The sequence below is a fragment of the Rhinatrema bivittatum genome, chromosome 5 (genome assembly GCF_901001135.1).
Source record: "Rhinatrema bivittatum chromosome 5, aRhiBiv1.1, whole genome shotgun sequence".
NCBI lineage: Eukaryota > Metazoa > Chordata > Amphibia > Gymnophiona > Rhinatrematidae > Rhinatrema > Rhinatrema bivittatum.
Genome location: NC_042619.1, coordinates 119,828,480 through 119,848,370, shown reverse-complemented (window position 1 = coordinate 119,848,370; position 19,891 = coordinate 119,828,480). Strand labels below are relative to the sequence as shown.

The window sequence follows — 19,891 nt, the reverse complement described above, 5'->3', positions numbered from 1 at the left end:
TGGTTAGTGCAGTTAGTGTAGCTGGGTTCAAAAAAGGTTTGGGTAAGTTCTTGGAGGAGAAGTCCATTAACGGCTATTAATCAAGTTTACTTAGGGAATAGCCACTGCTATTAATTGCATCAGTAGCGTGGGATCTTCTTAGTGTTTGGATAATTGCCAGGTTCTTGTGGCCTGGTTTGGCCTCTGTTGGAAACAGGATGCTGGGCTTGATGGACCCTTGGTCTGACCCAGCATGGCAGTTTCTTATGTTCTTATTCCTCAAAATTGACCTCTTTTCCTGCACCTATGAATGCTAACTTTAACATGAATTGATATATTTTGTATTATACATTATTGTAAATAAATTTACCATTATAAGAATTTTGGTGCAATTGATCATTTAAATTAAAACAAATTATATATTAATTGGTGCTTTTGTTTTGGGGGCAAAGATGGCAGTACTTGCATGCAGAGCTCTCCTTGGTGATAAAATGGGAAAGGGCAACCACCCAGGGCTCTACCCCCATGCAACAAGCTACAAAGTACTGGAAATACTACATGTGATCTTAGAATATCAATACTATTGGGAAAATAGAACAAGCCAGACGGCTTCAGACCACTACGCTCAGAACATAGACCCTCACCAAATACAGAATAAAAGACCATAAATTGTAAATAGAAATACACAGACAAAAACTGAACTGGAAACACCAAGGAGGTGCAAGCAGTATAACACTGGAGAAATAGAAACAGAAATCTCCTCTTGTACTGAGAAAATTACAAAGATATCTTAGATGTTGCACATTCATATTCCAGAAGCTGACCTACCGTATTTGAATCCCTAAATCAGAAGGAAACAGCTTTTTATCTCTTACATTTATTGTCTGGACATTTTGGAACTTAACATAATACCCCCTCTCACAACAGTGGGGGCGGCTCAGCAGCTCCAATGTAATACCTTCCCCGACACCCTAAAAACAAATGGAGCCACCAAACCTCTATCATTATCCAATATATGATCTCCCTCCCACACACACATGTATGTATGTATACATACATGTATGTGTGTATACGTATACATGTATGTGTGTATACGTATACATACACACTAAAGAATATATACATATATACACACTGAAGAATATCAATAGGGACTCTTCCTCTCCTCCAGAAGGGCAAGCTGAATCCTCTCTCATTCCTTCAGGGCCATGCTTCAGTCCTCTTCTTTACCCTAGCAGCAGTCTCTCTTCCCCACACAAGAGAAGCCATAGAGAGGAAGCAGAGGCTTTTTTTGGTGGGGGAGGGGGGGGGAGAAGATGCCATGGCCCAGGGCAACCTCTTGCCACCAGAAGGAGCTGTGATCTCAGTTGGCCTCATACTGCCAAGACACACAGAGGAGTTACCCCACTGTCAGGATGTATTCTGAAGAGGGGAGACCAGGGAAGGGGCTGGGGAGGAAGAGACTAGATCAAGGCAAAGGTGAGAAGAAAGTTAAAGAAAAGATGAAACCAAAGCAACAATACTGTGCTGAAAAAATGAAAACCATGCATACATGCATGATTTTTCTAACACTTTAAGGTTATTGTATTGAAAATTACTTGAACCTCCTCAGGTTTGGATCATTTTCAGTAACGTAGTGTGTAGGACCGCCTTACCTCTGCCCAAACCTGGAGCCAACTGGTACACATTGAGGGGAAATTATCCTGCCATGGATGGACAAACAGATGGATTGAACCAGTTCTTACGTGCTTCTGACATGTCTTTGCAATGAACTGAAAAGAAAACTATAAAAGGAAAAACATTTTGCCTGGCAACTGTTTTTGAAATATTCTTGGTGGCTCTGCCTTTTCAGATAACTTAGCATGTAGTGTCACAATTCAGGCAAGAGAAGATGTGTCATATTGTGTAAATTGTTGTGTTATTTTTGTGTCATTTAAAGTACAAAAAAAAAAATCCACACATGTATCACTTTACTTTCAGTAAATTCTTTCAATGCCAGGAGTTGCTTTCACCATAACTCATTTTATTAGACAAGTGACATTTAAATAAAATATTCCATAAAACAATCACCTCAAGTTACACTTCAGATATAAAGCTTCATCAAACCAAACATCTGCCTTTACTTTTATCATAAATCACCAGTCTGTATCTGAGTAACAGAGTAACACAGCATGATGATCTTCAGAAATACTGTTAGCCCATACACACTTTGATAAATGCTAAAATATGCTCTGTTTATATAACATATGGATTCCTACAGATTTGAGAACAAATTAAAAGCTGTGAGAATTAAACAGAATGATACTGTAAATCAGTTAACTGTTAAAAATTCAAAAAAGAAAATTAATACCAACTGCAACATTTGTGCACAACTCTGACACTGAAAATTAAACAGGCTTTGGGCAATGCTTTCTTCTATAAAGGTGCTTGAATATGAAGGGTTCATTTCATTCTTGAACCACTATCAAATCCAATTACAAGAAACAAGCCTTTCAAAAAAATCTTAAATTCATATTCAAATTTCTATTTAATACTGCAGTAGTGACATCTATTTTTTCCATGTGCATACTGTAGAAGCAGCAGGAACACTTGCAAGAATATGGATTTACACATCACAAAACATTTTTTATAAAACCTACAATTCATAAGAGCATTCTGGTGCTGGTAGGCATACAGACCCCGTTACATACACCACCATTCACAAGAACTTGCTGAAAATACAGAGAACATTTTCTAGACGTGATATGAAGCTCTGGGTAGAATGCAAAGACTTTGGAACAGTGCAAGGGTGCAATATTTCAGTAAAAATCATTCAAAAAATCTGCTGCTCAAACAGTATCTTCTCAAATCCTGCTGGAGAGATGTGATAAAAGTCACTGAACTGGCAATCCAAAATTGCACTATCATCAACTGTTGGGAGAGAAGGATAAATTAATTAATACAAAATAAAATACTATAAAAGTAGACTACTGTCCCTGTGCTCATTCAGTTCTCTGTCTCTGGCACTGACAAATCAGAGTCTGTTTAGACTTTTGAACAGGTTATTGTCCAAAATAGTTTCCTTCCATAAACCAAAAGCACAGAACATATTATAAACTTTAGAAGAATATAAAGGGTGAGATTCAAAATAAACTTCATGCAAGCTTGGACCTCCAAGGAATGACCTGGTACTGTATATGTGCATGCACAAAAGGAACAAGTCAAAAGCGTGCACTCCAATGCAGCCTGCACACACATGGAAGTGGCGTTCTCTGTACACAGCTTCTTTTGTAGCAAAGGTAAGTCTAGTCCATCTCTTTCAGCAAACATGCGCTGCTTCGCTTTCACTGCACTCTAACAAGCTCTTATGGCACAAAAAAAAGATTACAGTACATGTAAGAATCTCTTGGCACACATTATTGGACTGGAACATGAAAGGCAACAAAACAATCTGTCCAAACTGCTCAGTCATTATATTCAAAGTAGCCACAAGTAAAACTTTCAAGTATCAGCTCATTCTGAGCTCAGACTAATAAGGTGTGTACAGTTGTGTGCAAACCTTACGCCCAATGCAGCAAAGAGTTTTGTGCACAAAAAATATGCACGTAGAACTGTAAGCAATACTTGGCACCCTCACATGGAAATCCCAAAAAAAAAAATCACAAAAGAAGGCATTAGCTCTAAGTTCCCCAATTCAGAGCAGTGTGCTGGTTAAACTCATTTTCTTAGCACCGAAAATTATATTCCTGGTCTGAAGTGGCATAAAGTTTCCAGCACTAGTGTTAGTTTATGGGAAGAAGCAAGAGTTTTGGTGCCTGTATTCTGTGTTTTCTGTGCATAATATAACTTATTTCTACAACAATGCTTTCTGCACATAAAATACTGACTCACGTCTCGGCATTGGGTTTCTGCCCATAGACTTAACAATAGCACTGGAAAATTTACAGCACTTAAGAAAACATGTATAGCCAATGCACCTCTCTACATGGGGGGGGGGGAGGAGGTGTTGGTTATTTCTTTATTTATATTCCACCTTTCTTATACTTCAAAACAGATTATATTCCTGCTGACCTTGAACCAGGGTCTGCTTAGTTTGAGGCTGATGTCTTGTCCATAGAACCACACACTGATGCAAAGAAAGCCAAGTTTAGACTGCAGCTAGCCTTCTGTATGGCTTTGCCCCTGAGGATCCAGCTTGGTTGTCGGGATTCAAAAGGAGTGCTGAAACATCTGGAAGGTGTTCCCAGCATTTTGATGGCTAAGAGGCCAAAGGAAGGTTTGGGACCTCAGAAGACCCATGACCTATTTGCCTGATGTGTATTCATGTTATGCTGTGATGTTAAGTATGGAAGTCTTGTTCCAATCCTGTAAGTAGAAGCCTGGTCTCCAGTTGTTTTTGTGTGGTATCTATGAAGAGAATCTACTGTGAAATGACCTGGACTGAATACCTAGATTGGAGGTAAGCTTTACCCAAACTGAGTTATCTGTTACATTTACTTGTGGTATACAAGTCAGGAAATGTTATTTTGTCACTGTTCTTAAATAAACCAGTACTGAGAGAATACCTGTGTGTGTGCACTGCAGGGGCCACCAACCTGACAGCATGCTGGGAAGATTATACTCTGCCTCCAGTTTTTCAGCCAGCTGGCCAGAGAAAGCACAGTTGCTTACCTGTAGCAGGTATACTCCTAGGACAGCAGGATGTTAGTCCTCACATGTGGGTGACATCATCAGATGGAGCCCAGCATAGATTACTTCTGTTTAAGTTTCTAGAACTTTGACTAGGCACACTGAGCATGCCCAGCATGCCATTATCCATGTGTCCAAGTGGGGTCCCTCTTCACCCTCGTAATACAGAATTTATGAAAAATAAAACAAACCATTAAAAACCCAACGCCTTGGGGTGGAGGATGGGTTTCCTGAGGACTAATATCCTGCTGTCCTAGGAGAACACCTGTTACAGGTAAGCAACTCTTTCTCCTAGGACAAGCAGGATGGTAGTCCTCACATGTGGCTGAATACCTGGCTACCGGCTGCTCCTTTACGCTCTAGGGACACACAGCACTTAACTAGGTGCCAATGGGCACAACAAACTAGTGCTGGTGACAACAGAGGGAGGCAGCCTGAACCCAAATAAGGATCAGTCCAGACTCCTGGGTTTATTCATCCCTGCCAGCAGATGGAGACAGAGAAAAGCCTCGCTGACACTGCTTGATAAGCTCTGGTGCCACCTGTAGTAGTTCAGTATTAATCTGTACCAAAGCTGAAAACATTATGTGCAAAAAACTGAATAAAAACTTGTAAAATATTCAGTAAGTTATGAACAAACCAAGAACAGAAGTATGCTGAAAGGATTATAGCTGAGCGGAAGACTCTCCCCCCTCCAATCTGGGTGGGTTATGAACTGAGCTGTTGGTACTACAGGAATGAAAATTAGCAGGTAAGAATCAATTTTCTTTTCCCTGTACGTACCCGGATCAGTCCAGACTCCTGGGATGTACCAAAGCTTCCTAGAGAGGGTGGGACCTGGAGATTCCCACTCACAAGACATCTTCACCAAAAGACCGGGAATCAGAATTTCCCAAATCCAATTGGTAATGCCTTGCAAAAGTATGCAGCTTTACAAATCGCCGCCCTGCAAATCTCCTGCGGCGACACCAACTGAGCCTCTGCCCATGATGCCGCCTGAGTCGAGTGGGCTCACAAAACCTCAGGGACATGACGGCCTTTGAGAATAAATGCCGACCCAATAGCCTCCTTTAGCCTCCTGGCAATAGCTGCTTTGGAGGCATGGGTACCCTTCTTTGGATCCAATCCATAAAACAAAAAGATGATCCGACCTCCTGAAATCATTAGTAACCTTGAGATAGCAAAGCAAGGCCCTGCGGACATCTAACAACTTAAGCTCCTGAGCATGCTGCATAACTCTGTAAACGCTGGGAGCTCGATAGTCTGATCAACATGAAAGGCAGAGACCACCTTCGGGACAAAGGAAGGAAACATATGCAACGTGACTCCAGAATCAGATATTTGAAGGAATGGGTCCCTGCACGACAAGACCTGCAATTCAGAAATCCTCCTGGCGGAACAGATGGCCACCAAGAACCCAACCTTGAGAGTCAAATCCTTAAGGGTCGCTCTCCGAATTGGCTCAAATGGAGCGTCACACAATACTCACAGAACTAGATTAAGGTTCCAGGGGGGACAGACCTTCCGCACCGGAGGACGCAAATTCTTAACTCCCTGAAGAAACCTCTGTACATCCAGATAAGAAGATAAAGAGTAACCCTCAATCTTCCCCTGCAAGCAAACTAGAGCCGCTACCTGTATCCTAAGAGAATTAAAAGCAAGGCCTTTAACTAAACCCTCTTGTAGGAAAGACAATATGTGAGAAATCGAGGCACGAACTGCCTGTATCTCTCGGTCGGTACACCAAGCCTCAAACACTTTCCAAACCCGAACGTATGAGAGGGAAGTAGACTGCCACCTAGCCTGCAAAAGTGTAGCGATCACCGGCTCTGGATATCCTCTCCGCCTCAAGCGATGCCTCTCAAAAGCCAAGCTGCTAGACAAAAGCAATCTGCCTGGTTGGAAAATATGGGACCCTGACAGAGAAGATCCGGAAGATGGCTGAGGCGCAGTGGACTGTCCACAGCTAGATCGACGAGATCTGCGAACCACGGTCGATGCAGCCACTCCAGAGCTACTAGGATCACCTTCCCGGGGTGCTTCTCTATGTGGCGCAACACTTTGCCCACTAGAGGCCATGGAGGGAAAACAACGCAAGATCCCCAGAGGCCAAGGCACTACCAGTGCGTCGACCCCCTCAGCCCCTTACTCCCTCCTGCGGCTGAAAAACTGAGGAGCTTTCGCATTGAGCAGAGTTGCCATGAGCAGCATTGCGGACTCCATCAATTCCCACTCGCCTTTATCTAAGCTCTGACGACTAAGAAAATCGGCCTGGACGGTGTCGACGCCTGCGATATGAGATGCAGCTAACTGAACCAAGTACAGTTCCGCCCAGAGAAACAGTTCCTGAGCTTCCAGGGCCACCCCCTGGCCCTTGGTGCCACCCTAACGATTGATGTAAGCTATCGTTGTCGCATTGTCCGACAGAACCCTGACCAATCGACCCTGAACGAGGGGGAGGAAGGCTCGAAGTGCCAGCCGCACCACCCTGGTCTCCAACCGATTGATAGGCCACGAGGCTTCTATTGCCAACCAAGTGCCCTGGGCCGATTGCCGCTTGCAGACCGCCCCCCCCAACCAGAGAGACTGGCATCGGTACTGAGAACCACCCAATCCGGAACCTCGAGACTGATACCACACTGCAGATTGGACGACTGTAGCCACCACAAGAGGCTGCTCCGTGCCGACACATCCAGCAAGACCAGTAAATGAAAAGCCTGAGACAGAGGATTCCACCTCTCCAACAGGGCCCCCTGAAGTGGGCGCATATGCGCGAAGGCCCACAGCACCAATTCCAGTGTTGAGGCCATCAATCCCAGAACCTGTAAAAAATCCCAGGCTTGGGGCACCCTGAACACCAATAAGCAGCGAACTTGTGACTGTAGCTTGATCATTCTGTACTCTGTGAGAAACACTGCCTTGCCTCGTGTCGAAACGAGCCCCAAGATAGTAGAGTGACTGGGACAGCTACAAATGACTCTTCACCTGATTGACCACCCAGCCGAGAGACTCTAGCAGACGAATAACTTTCTGAACTGAAGAACAGCAGCCATCCAATTACTCCCGAATCAGCCAATTGTCGAGATAAGGGTGCACCAGCACCCCCTTGCGCCGAAGAGCTGCTGCCACCACCACCATTACCTCGGTGAACTTGCGAGGAGCTGTGGCTAGTCCGAAGGGGAGAGCCTGGAATTGGAAATACTGACCCAGCACTGCAAACCTCAGAAAGCGCTGATGATCCGGATGAATGGGAATATGTAGATACGCCTCCGTCAAATCCAGGGAAGCCAAAAACTCCCAAGAGCGCACCGCCGCAATCACTGAATGTAAAGTCTCCATTCGAAAACGTGGTATCTTTAAGGACGTGTTGACCGACTTGAGGTCCAGGATGGGCCGAAACGTACCCTCCTTTTTCGGCACCACGAAGTAGATGGAGTAACGACCCCTGCCCCGTTCGTGCAGAGGCACTGGGATCACTACCCCCAACCAGCGCAACCTGCGCAAAGTCTCCTGAACTGCGCGACACTTTGCCAAAAACCTGCAGGGGAGACTAAGACTAGGTCGCAAATGGGATGTGCAAACTCTTAACGCAACACCGAGAGGTGGAGTGAACCGGCCTCGCTTCATTGGGAGAACTTGATCCCAGCAGCTCCCCCAGCCGTGGGGGCCCTGAAAGGTCTTTGGCCACTGCGAAAGGACTGACCCCAATTCGAACCCAGAGGTTGAAAGTGTTTCTGTGACTGCGACCCCACGGGACCTCTAGAAGGACGAGATCGTCTGCCATCCCTAAAACGTGACTGGGACTGAAAAGCCTGATTCCTAGGTTTGTCCTCCAGCAACTTGTGTACCTTTCTTTCACTCAACTGCTTTATCAGCTGCTCCCCAAACAGACGACCCTTGAAGGGCAAGGAACCTAATTGGGCCTTAGAAGACACTTCCGCAACCAGTGACGGAGCCACAGCAAATGTTGGGCCACTACCGCAGAACTCATAACTTGAGACAGCGAACGCACCAAATCATAAAGAGCATCAGCCACATATGCGACCAATGCCTCCACGCGATCTGCAATAGACGTGTCTGATCCAGGTTGCGTTTGCCCATCCTGAAAACTCTGAACCCAGCGCAAACATGTTCTTTGCATAAATCCGGAACAAATGGCAGCCTGCAGCCCCAAGGCTGCCCCCTCAAAGATCCTCTAGAGATGAAGCTCCAACTTCTGATCCTGAACATCCTTAAGTGCCACGGCCCCCATCACCAGAATAGTAGTTTTCTTAGTGACCGCGGAAACTGCCGCATCCACCTGCAGAAGCGCAAAAAGCTCCAAGGTTTGTTCTGGCAAGGGGTAGAGCTTCAACATCGCTCTACCCACCCTCAAACCTGAGGCTGGGGAATCCCCCTCATGTTCTACCAACTGCCGCACAGACCTATGATAAGGAAAAGCGGAAGGAGAAGCCATAAGGCTATCTAGGACAGAGTCCGCCCCATCCATCTCCGGAACCACATGAGGAGCTTTCAAACCAAGCTCCTCAAGAATTTGAGGAAGCAGAGGGTCCAGCTCCTCCCTCCGGAACAAACGGAGAATCTTGGGGTCATCACCCTCTGCCACCGAAGGTGTCCCTATGTCATCCCCCTGATCCAAGTCCGGGGATCCCAGATCCTGTGCTGTCGACACTGTCGCTGCCCCTGCCGGAGGAACCAGGATCTCTATGCCCCTGTCGCGCCCCCCCCCCCCCCCGGGCTGGGCAAAAGCGGGACCCCCAAGTCATGCGAGCATGTATACCCTGACTCGACCTCCGGAGGCTGAAGGACGGACCCCAAGATGCCAGGGGCAACTTTGGGCACCCTAAACCTTCCTGCTGCACCAGATAGGCCTGGTGAAGCAGGAGAATAAAATCAGGGGAGAATGGGCACGAACCTGGATGTAAAATCGGGACCTAGTCTCCCCTCAGACCCCTGAGGCAAAGGGACCTGCTGACTAGTGCCTCCGGAGAGCCCTGCCCCTCAAGGGGGCTTGGATGGACCGGGGAGAGCCACGGAGGGAGATCCCCCTCCTCCTCCAAAAATGGCGGCACGAATCCAGCGCCAAAATGGCCACCGCTCCCGCCACGAGGGAGCCGGAAGACCCGGAGTCAGCAGGGGCATTCATAATTGGCCCGACCGCGGCAGCCGTGTGCTTATTAAAGCACTGCAGTTTAGAGACTCTCGGGAGGAGGGAGGGCCCTTCCCCCCCGATACGCAGGCAGAGCAGAGGCCGGCCCAACTCAGACGCGCCAGGACTGCCCAACACGCACGGCAAGCCGAACCACGAACCATAATCTAACAAAGAGGAAGCAGAAAAGAAAAAAAATCAAAAGAAAATTCAAAGGAACCGGCCGGATCAATGGGGGGAGGGAGGGAAGGGGGGAGTCGCCCCAGAGCCTTACCACTCAGCAGTCCTATCTTCTTTTAAAAAATTTTTTTTTTTTTTTTTAATCTTCACATGGAAGTCCACCGTTTATCAAATGCATGCCAAACACTGATAGACACTATGACAGCACTAGGCTTCTCACTAATAAAGGACAAATCAACACATAAAGCTGGACACTCTCTTGATCTCACATTCATCCACTGTTTAGAACAAGTTAAAACTGATTACACGCAAATTCCCTGGTCAGACCACTTCCTTATTCATTCCAACATCAAATTCCTTAAACCACAAACCAAACAAAATCTTAAACCCATAGAATTTAAGTATCGACCACCTTATAATTTTGAAAAACTAAAAGACAAACTAGAAGAAAAACTAACATATTAACTACAACTGCAATTCTGCTACGGAAACATGGTTAGACTCAACCAAAAAAATAGCTGACGAAATAAACCCCATCAAATCAATACGAAAAACGGAATCAAAACAAAATAATCCCTGGCATAACGAAAAAGTAAAAAATACAAAAAGGAATGTCAGGGCAATAGAAAAAAGGTGGAGAAAACACAAAACAACCAAAACCCTAACTAAATACAGAAAACATCTAGCTTTCTACAAACAACTAATCCTTAATGTTAAGAAAGAATACTACAGCAATAAAATAGAAAAGTTTGCTAACAACCCAAGAACCTTATTTTCAATAGTATCAAATCTCACCAATGACAAACAAGAATCACCTCAAAAACTACCAGAATCAAAATGTGACGAAATTGCCAAATTCTTCAGTGACAAAATTACTAACTTAAGATCCAAACTACCTAACAATCCCAAATAAGAAATTAAAATGCAAAAAAGAGACATTAACCAATGGTCATCATTTATCGAGATATCCGAGATGGAAGTTGAATCCATGAATCCATGCTAAAAAAAACCTAAACCCGGCTCCACACATAATCGACTCAATACCAACATTTGACCTAAAAAAAAAAAAACCCAGCTAACACAGTCTCCCCTACAATGCCAGATATACTGAAAGGGGCAATCATAAAACCAATCATAAAGAAAAAAAACACAGTGACCCCTTGATACTGAACAACTACCGCCCAGTCTCAAATCTTCCCTTACTAGCTAAACTAATAGAAAAAACAGTACAGAAACAGCTAGCTGAACACCTAGATAGTAATAACATACTGTATCCGTCCCAACATGGATTTCGCAAGCACTACAGCACTGAGACACTACTTCTCTCACTAACAGATAACATTCTAAGAGGTTTTGATAGCGGTAAACACTACATTCTAATAATGCTAGACTTACCAGCAGCCTTTGACACAGTAAACCATAAAATATTACTGAAAAGACTAGAAGAAATTGGATTACACAACAAAACAATAAACTGGTTCAGTTCTTATCTAAAAAATAGGTTCTTTCAAATTCAGATCAACAACATATTATCAAAAAATATCGATCTCAAAATAGAAGTACCACAGGGATCAGCCCTGTCCGCAACCCTATTTAACATATACATACTGCCCTTATGCCATCTACTAGCAGGACTGGGAATCATACACTACATTTATGCAGACGATATTAAAATAATTCTACCAATCGAGGACACAATAGAGAAAACGTTAAACCTAGCTAACCTGTACCTAGATATAATAAAACAACTGCAAAACCAAATGGAACTTGTGATCAACATTGATAAAACAGAATTTCTACACTTAGAACGGAAAAATATCAAAATCATTCAAGCACTAATAATACTCAAAAACAACCAGAAAATTGAACTAGCTGAAAAAGTACGGAACCTTGGAATAATAATGGACCCCAAAATCAACCTAAAACAACACATATCGCTAAAAGTAAAAGAAGGCTATGCAAAACTCATGATCCTCAGAAGACTAAAACCACTACTAACACCAGACGATTTCAGAACAGTACTTCAGGCACTAGTTTTCTCCAGCACTGATTACTGTAATGCACTTTTACTAGGGACTCCCCAATACAACATTAAGGCCACTTCAAATACTTCAAAACACAGCAGCTAGAATACTAACTGGAAAAAGAAGGAGAGACCATATAACTGAAACCCCTAGCTGAATTGCATTGGCTACCTATTGAACACAGAATAAAATACAAAGCCTTATGTACCATACATAAACTAATACATGATGAAAAATCGGACTGGTTAAACACAGCACTACGAGTACACGTCCCACACAGAAACCTTCATTCAGCAAAAAAAGCACTTCTAACCATTCCTTCAGTAAAGACATCAAAACTAACCCAAGTAAGAGAAAGGGCCTTATCGTTAGCAGGCCCTACACCAGGGGTCGGGAACCTTTTTGGCTGAGAGAGCCATGAACACCACATTTTTTTTTTTTTAATTTAAATTTTTTATTAGGTTTTTAACACAATCATGACATAACACTGTCATTTACAGAATTGAGTGATTACAACATCATAATCAAAGAAGAAAATATAGAAAATCAAATTAAACATTTCCCTATAATCACTCAAAGTACAATGAAACTAGAGGATCCAGCACTATATTGAGCAATAAAAAGGAAACTTTAAATCTATATAAGTACTGGTACTAATAACCCCATATCATTTCATACTAGGTTACCTTTAATCATGGGTTGCTACCCCCATCAAATTCTTTGCTTCTAGGAACTTTTTCAGATCTGAGGGTTCATAATAGACATAATTTACATCATTTAATTTTACCATGCATTTACTGGGGTACCGGACCACCATCTGTGCCCCCACCTTATCTGCTAGTTGTTTTAGAGCCAGAAATTCCCTTCTCCTATTTTGTGTTAATTTTGTTACATCTGGAAAAATCCAGATCTGTTGATTGTAATATTTCACAGATCTATTCTTCAAAAACAATTTAAGCACCATTTCTCTATCAGATGGAAAAATAAATCTTACTAAAACTGTTCCTCTCTTATGAACAATTTCTTCAGTTGATGTCTCCAATAGATCTCTAACATTCAGTATTCCATGTTGTTGGGTTTGCTGTTCTACTTGGTCTTTATCTTTATCTATCCCTCTTCTATCCGGTAGGAAATATATTTTTGCAAGTGGTGGGAATGATTCTTTCGGTATCTTCAGTACTGATCCAAGATATTGCTTGAATTGTTCCTGCACAGAAATTCCTAGTACCTGGGGGAAATTAATTACCCTCAGGTTCAGGTATCTCAAATCATTCTCTATTCTCTCCATTTTATCATGATTTTTCAATTCTCCTTGTACTAACCCAGTTTGTATTTTCTCCATTTTTGAAATCCTCTGGTCCAAGTCCCTTATTTGTGTCTTCTGTATGTCATTCTGTTGTTCTATATTCAACGTTCTTTTATTAACGTCTGTGACCACATTTGTAAGTGTGGTAATAGATTTTTCCAAAACCATTATGGCAGTCCAGACACTATCTAATGTTATTTTAGCTGGTTTTTCCAATTTGTGGGATGTAGCAAACTCTGACCCCAAGGTTGCAGCTGTTATCACCTTCTTGTGAGTGCTGCTTCCTTGACCTTCATCTATTTCCCCTGGCAAAAAAGCTTGCGAATCAGAAGATTCCAAGGTAAATATTCCGGCTAGGGGTGGTGGAGGCGTAACCGGCGCTCCCGGGCTTAAAGATATTAGTGAGGCAGGTGATCCTTCCTTCTGCCCAATAGGAGAGATCACAGCGCCTCTTTCATCGGGAGTTATCTCTGGGGCTGGGTTAAAATACTTTTCAATTTTAAGCTGGGAAGAGGTCGCTGGGGAGGATATGGTTGTAACCTCCCTTAGTTTCCCCTTCCGCTTTGTATGGGGCATTTCAAAACACCACAGGTAAATAGATTCAAGAAACTATAGAAAAGTATTATCCCTGACCAGTAATGAATGAATGAACGCTGAATTCGCCGGGAGGTTTCAGGGAGAAACAGAACAGAATAGATATTTCAGTCACTTACATTTAGGTGAGGAGTTCAAGTGTCTTCACATACGATTTTCCCACACTTCCAGGCAAAGCCGCGCGCCCCTTCGGCGCGCGCGGCTTAGGCTGCGCGCCGGCGTCTGCTGCGCGCCGCAGGGGGGGTTGATTTTATTACCCTTCTTGCCGGCTCCGCCCTGTGACGTCAACCCGGAAGTTCTCAGCTGATCAGATGGGCTCTCCGCCCCGGTCCTCCGTCGGGCAGGCTCTCCTCCTCAACCACCAGGTAATATTCGCGGTGTCTTTTTCTCTCCTTCACCTCCAACACCACATATTTTAAAATGTAATTCCGTGAGAGCCATACAAGACCTACCAAATTAATTTACTACAACCCCCTACTCTCTTGACGCGCCCCAAGGCCTGCCAAATTATTTTACTACAACCCCCCACCCTCCTGACCCCCCCAAGACCTGCCAAAAGTCCCTGGTGGTCCTGGTGTAGGGCCTGCTAACGATAAGGCCCTTTCTCTTACTTGGGTTAGTTTTGATGTCTTTACTGAAGGAATGGTTAGAAGTGCTTTTTTTGCTGAATGAAGGTTTCTGTGTGGGACGTGTACTCGTAGTGCTGTGTTTAACCAGTCCGATTTTTCATCATGTAAATTCCACAAACTTTTCTGCATTCACCACAGACTCGTCTAGAACTTTTTATAAGTATTTTTCTAAACAATTTCCTTCGTGCGTGCACTGCTTCACACTCTTTCCAATAACGTACAATTCTCCATGAAACGCCGATACTTGAATCTTTAAGATGTTATAAAGGGAAACATCCCATTACTTATCTCTGCACAGTGAAATACTTGACTGCGTGTCCTTATCCCAACAAGGCCTCGTTTCGAATCGAAAGATTCTTCATCAGGGGACAGTCTTTTTCATCCTCTGCATTGAGAACTCCACGGCGTTGTCACCATCTTCCAGTCGCCATTATTGAATGAATCCAACCACAGGTAGAGTCTCTTTATATTCGCGCCACCCTACTTCAAATTCAACCAATCATTAGAGATCCCCTTCCTCACCCTTCCCATAAATTTTTCCACTGTGATGGTGGATAATATATATCTACATTATTCATTATAATGGTTCTAGGGATTTTTTCTCAGCATAAAGTTGATAATAATTGTTCCTAAATATTGTAGTGAGGTGATATCCGGTTTGTTTGAAATGGATCAAGGCATCCATGGAATGGACTACTCCACCACCTTGAAGCCCAAGGCGCTTTATGACTCCAGTGCCTCGAGTCCACAAATACCTAAGGCATGGAAGGCTCTTATAGCATCAAAGGCTGTCACGCACCCCAATGTTATCAAGAGTGCCCTGAAACCTTGACAGTGTCAAGGGTGACCATGGCACTCAGTGGCAGTCCTGGTCCCCAACCTGGGCCTGATTTCGATGCCTCAGAGCAATGTTTCGCTGGTCACAAGTGCACAGGCGACTGTTCCTGGGCATGGCACCAAAGGTGCGGCAACAAGCTGCTTGCCCATGCTTCTGCTCACCCTCTCTCTCAAGGAGACTGCACTGCTATACTGGCAACCAGGAGGGGAGGCTACGTTATCCAGAGCTCTCCCCCCAACAGGAACAATGTAGGCCTCAATCTTTGCACTGTCTGAACCTCCATCAATGCTGATCGATTGGTGAAACGAAATGGAACTCCTGCCTGGGTAGAATTCAGGCGAGTCCCCAGGCTCAGCGGCCTACATGGTTCACCCACGGACCGCATTCAGTCAGTCCTGCCAGCTCTTGACAAAGGTACAAAAACAGACACAGAGCAAGGAGAGGACACAGATACTAAACTGCCGGTGCAGTATTTTTTTTTTTTAAGGGATAGAAATAGACTCTGCCAGACTGTACAGCGACTAAGACCTGCCATGCGGCTGGCAGACAGAAGAAAGAAAAAGGAAATGAAATAAAACTACCATAAGGTAAAGGAAAGAAAAACAGCTGCAGCTCTAGAAAAAGTCACTTACAAAAACTGTGAGGAGAGAGCAAACCTGAACACCATAAGACACACGGCTCCCGCAATCACATGGCTCCACAGAAAAAAAAAAAAAAAGAGAGGCTATGGGACTCTGCCTAAGGGGCAAGTTGATGACTAAAGCTGCACAAGCTCAGTAGAGCATGTTTGAAAGCTCTAGAATCTTAGAGGTCAAAGTTCCATGCCGGGCTCCATCTAATGATGTCACCCATGTGTGAGGACTACCATCCTGCTTGCCCTCTGAGACGTTCTGCTCCATCCACCAAAACAACCTGCTTGCATTCTGGGCTATCATTGGCCTTTGAGCGTCTCCTTGCCCAATCACATTAACAACCATTTAGGGCAGGAACTATAACCAAGCCAGCCTGATAGCATTTGTTTCTGGTCTGTTTATAGACCAAAAAACGAAGAGGGAGCACTACTGCACACGTCCGACACGCAGCATCTATTTTCGATTGGCTGCTGAAATGTTCGCACCAAATTTCCCAAAGTTAATATAGCTACTGGCTTCATGACAACGTCGCACTCCCAGTGACGCCGTTTGTGAAACCGGATACAGGTATTTTTCAATTTTTTATTTTGTTGTTTAATTTATGTTGTTTACTTTGTTTAAAATGCCAGGTTTGTTTCAACTGATGTCAGTAATTTTTGCTTTCACTTTGTTTATTTACTTTTGTTTATTTACCTTGATGTTTTGCTTTCACTTTTGTTTCACCTGTTCTTTTGCCCTTTTTCATACTGATTATCGGAATTTCTGAGCCAGACAATTCTCGTGCTGAATTTGCTTTTTTGTTATAACTGTAGTTAAGAAGACATTGGAATGCCTATATATGTCCCATACGGTGTCCCATTCTAGTTCTTTTCTTTCATTTTCACTTTTTTAACGCCCGACATACAGCAACTAGTTCTGCTTCTCTGTTGAAGCTTTCGCGTCATTCTTGCTTTAAAGTTTTTTAGCTATGTTTTATAGGCGTTACACTCTCAATGACGCTGAATGCGAATCTGCTTTACCACTCAATTGTGTTATTTGGGTCTGAACATGCCATACTTTTTAACTCCGCAAAAATTTTTCTATGTTTGTTTTCATTTTTTCTTTTGCTTTTTACCTTCTGCTCTTCTTTAATTTCCCATGTCCGTTCTGCCAGACCTGTTTGCGGAATATGCTGTGTTAGATTAATTACTGTTATATCACATCTTTTGCTAAAAGTTAAATTTTACCGAGTTTTATATAGGCACTAGGTCTTAAGTTAGTATTAATTCGTTATGTCATGAAGTTTATTTAGAGTATATTATTCATTAAGTTCTGCTGGCACCATTTCCTTGTTGTCCACCTTTTTGATTTGTTGCTTTTGTAATATTTTTGTTTCACTTTCTAGAAAAAATAAAATATTGTTTTGTCCCTCCCGACGCAGCCTCACGGCGAAACACAGGTCCGTGTCAGGGGACCCATCCTGAATCATACCCTGTCATAACACTGTGGAGTTGCCATTTCAAAAATACAATTCTTTCACTCAAAATTATGTGTGGACATTGAATTTTTTCTGCACATTTGCCAGCTTTGACTGTTTATAGACCATACACTTCTTTTTTGAACCAGATCTCTTGAGCTATCCAAGAGATGACAAAATTGACTCCAGCATATCAAGCTTATTCTGGCATGCCTACAACCAATCTGGGAGGATCCAAGACAGAAAAATGCTGACCACCATCAGTGCAGCATCAACCTATATATCTAGTGATGATGTCACTGATAAAAGGTATGTCTTCTGTCTCCATCTGCTAGTAGGCGGAGATAATCCACTAGTCTGGATTGAAGTAGCAGGATGATAAAGAATCCTTTAAAGCTATGCAAAGAAAATAGAAGAATCAAAGATAAAGGAAATGAGGAAATGCAATGTGAGAAGCAGATTTCATAAGAGGATCCCTCCCATAACAATAGCAAAGAAGATCTGAGGTGTTTGTTCTGTAACACTTATAAGGTTGCACTAGAACTTCTAAAGGTTCTATGCCTGCTGGCCTACAAATCTCTACCGATATTTAAATTCCTATTAGCAGCCTGTTGGAATTCCAAACCAGTGCACCCTGCCCTTTTTGATCCATGTAAGAGGTGACTGAAGGTAAGATTTTTCTTTCATAGATTTATTATTTTTAAGATAACTGAATTATGATCATTTATGAAAAACGTGCAGAAGCCTTGACAACTGGACAGCTGCTCACAAATATCAAACTTGTGCTACTTCAACCCCTTTGTAAATTCAAAAACTTAACCAACAAACAATTTAGAGATCCATCTGCAAATGCAAAATATAAAGTTTTAAAACTTACCATATACAACTGGGTAGACTGTGCCTCTAATTCCTGAGGCCGGACAATGCATATTTTTTCCATTCAAATACACATTTAGTTCTACATGATCATATGTTATACCCTACAAAACAGAGCAAAAATAAAACTTTTCAAAAATATTTTAAGATCTAAGAATTAAACTGATAGGTATTTCCATTAAAATGCAAGAAAATGAGGGTAAGTTGCATAAACCCTACTTACAAATGCCTCAAGCAAAACAGCACACTATCTACTGACTTTACTTCCCAGTTCCCACACGCTTGCAGCATGAGTTGCAATGACAAAAGACCACATGGTCTGCATATGCCCCATTTAAACTTTAAGGCAGTACTCTGCTACTTGTCTAATAGCATATCTTATGGCAGTTTGAGGTGTCCAACAGGAATGACATGGAGCACAAAAGCAGGTTAAAAAAACAATAACAGTCATTGATGACCCTCTTTTCTTCTTCGGATTTATTGTTAATATTGATTTGTTTACCATTTGGCACTAGAATGAATGCTTTCTTTCCCCAGTGGCATAAAGTACTCTCTTGTATTACTCTCAGTTCATGATTTGTTTTTTTTTAATAACCCAAGACGTATTCTGCGCTCATCACAAGAGGAGTTAAGGCTTCCGTCCTTGAAAGAGATCAGATTCGAACAAAAACATGGGAGACTTTTTTCTTATTTGGCACCCATTCTGTGGAATTCCACACCATTTGTATACCTATAAAAAGATTGCCCTAAGTTCAGAAAACAAGTAAAGGCAAGGTTATTCTCCAAAGCCTTTAATCTCATGAATTAAGCTGAGTTCTCATGAGGTATTTCTTTATACTGTCATGTTTGATCAGTTTAACCATGCTGGAATTATTTATTTTATTTTGGGTTGTCAAGTGTATTGCGTATTGGGTTTTTTGTTGGTTTTTTTTACTAAAGTTTGACAGATGAAACGGTTTATTTTTATACTGTTTTATTGTATTTTTAGGTAGCACTGGATTTATGAATATTGTAAACTCTCTTTACTATATGAACTATGTTTATTTTAACAAATGTTTTTTTACGTACATCGCTTAGAAATGCAATTAGGGAAACAAATAAATAACCGAACAAGTTCACACTGGAGACTAATCCAGTGCTCTCACTGAGCAGCAAAGTATGGCCATCGGTCACTTAGTCAATAGACATGTGTAAAACTCACCACAACATCCCCTTCCTGGGGAAGGCTGTTAGCAGGCAGCCTGCTCTTTTCTTCATTGTTGTAGTATATGGCACCATCATTCCTCATCACCAGACTGTGTATATCTCGACCAAGAGGAACCTGATTCAAATTAGCTTTCTGCGTTGCAACACCTACACCCCAGATCCCTAAAAATATTAGGTAAAATATATCCAATTGATATATAAAATTTCCCCAATTACATAATGATTTTTTCCATACTGTATAACTGTACTGTGGAATTTTCTTCTAAGTCATTATCAATCCTTTAGAAAATTTGACTTTAAAAATCCATATTTTCAATTGCCTTTTTTTGTAATCATGCAAGATTTGAAATAGTT

General features: G+C 42.6%; 1 protein-coding gene across 1 annotated transcript in view; it reads right to left on the bottom strand.

The window, feature by feature from the left end:
- Positions 1–1,980: 1,980 nt before the first annotated feature.
- SPRYD7 (SPRY domain containing 7) overlaps positions 1,981–19,891 on the bottom strand; it is a 69,673-nt gene continuing 51,762 nt past the window's right edge. The window contains exons 3-5 of the mRNA XM_029602828.1: positions 19,533–19,699; positions 18,333–18,435; positions 1,981–2,889 (exon numbers count right to left, since the gene is read on the bottom strand). Coding sequence (XP_029458688.1) covers positions 2,792–2,889; positions 18,333–18,435; positions 19,533–19,699 — 368 coding nt within the window. The 3' untranslated portion in view covers positions 1,981–2,791. The remainder of the gene's footprint in view (positions 2,890–18,332; positions 18,436–19,532; positions 19,700–19,891) is intronic.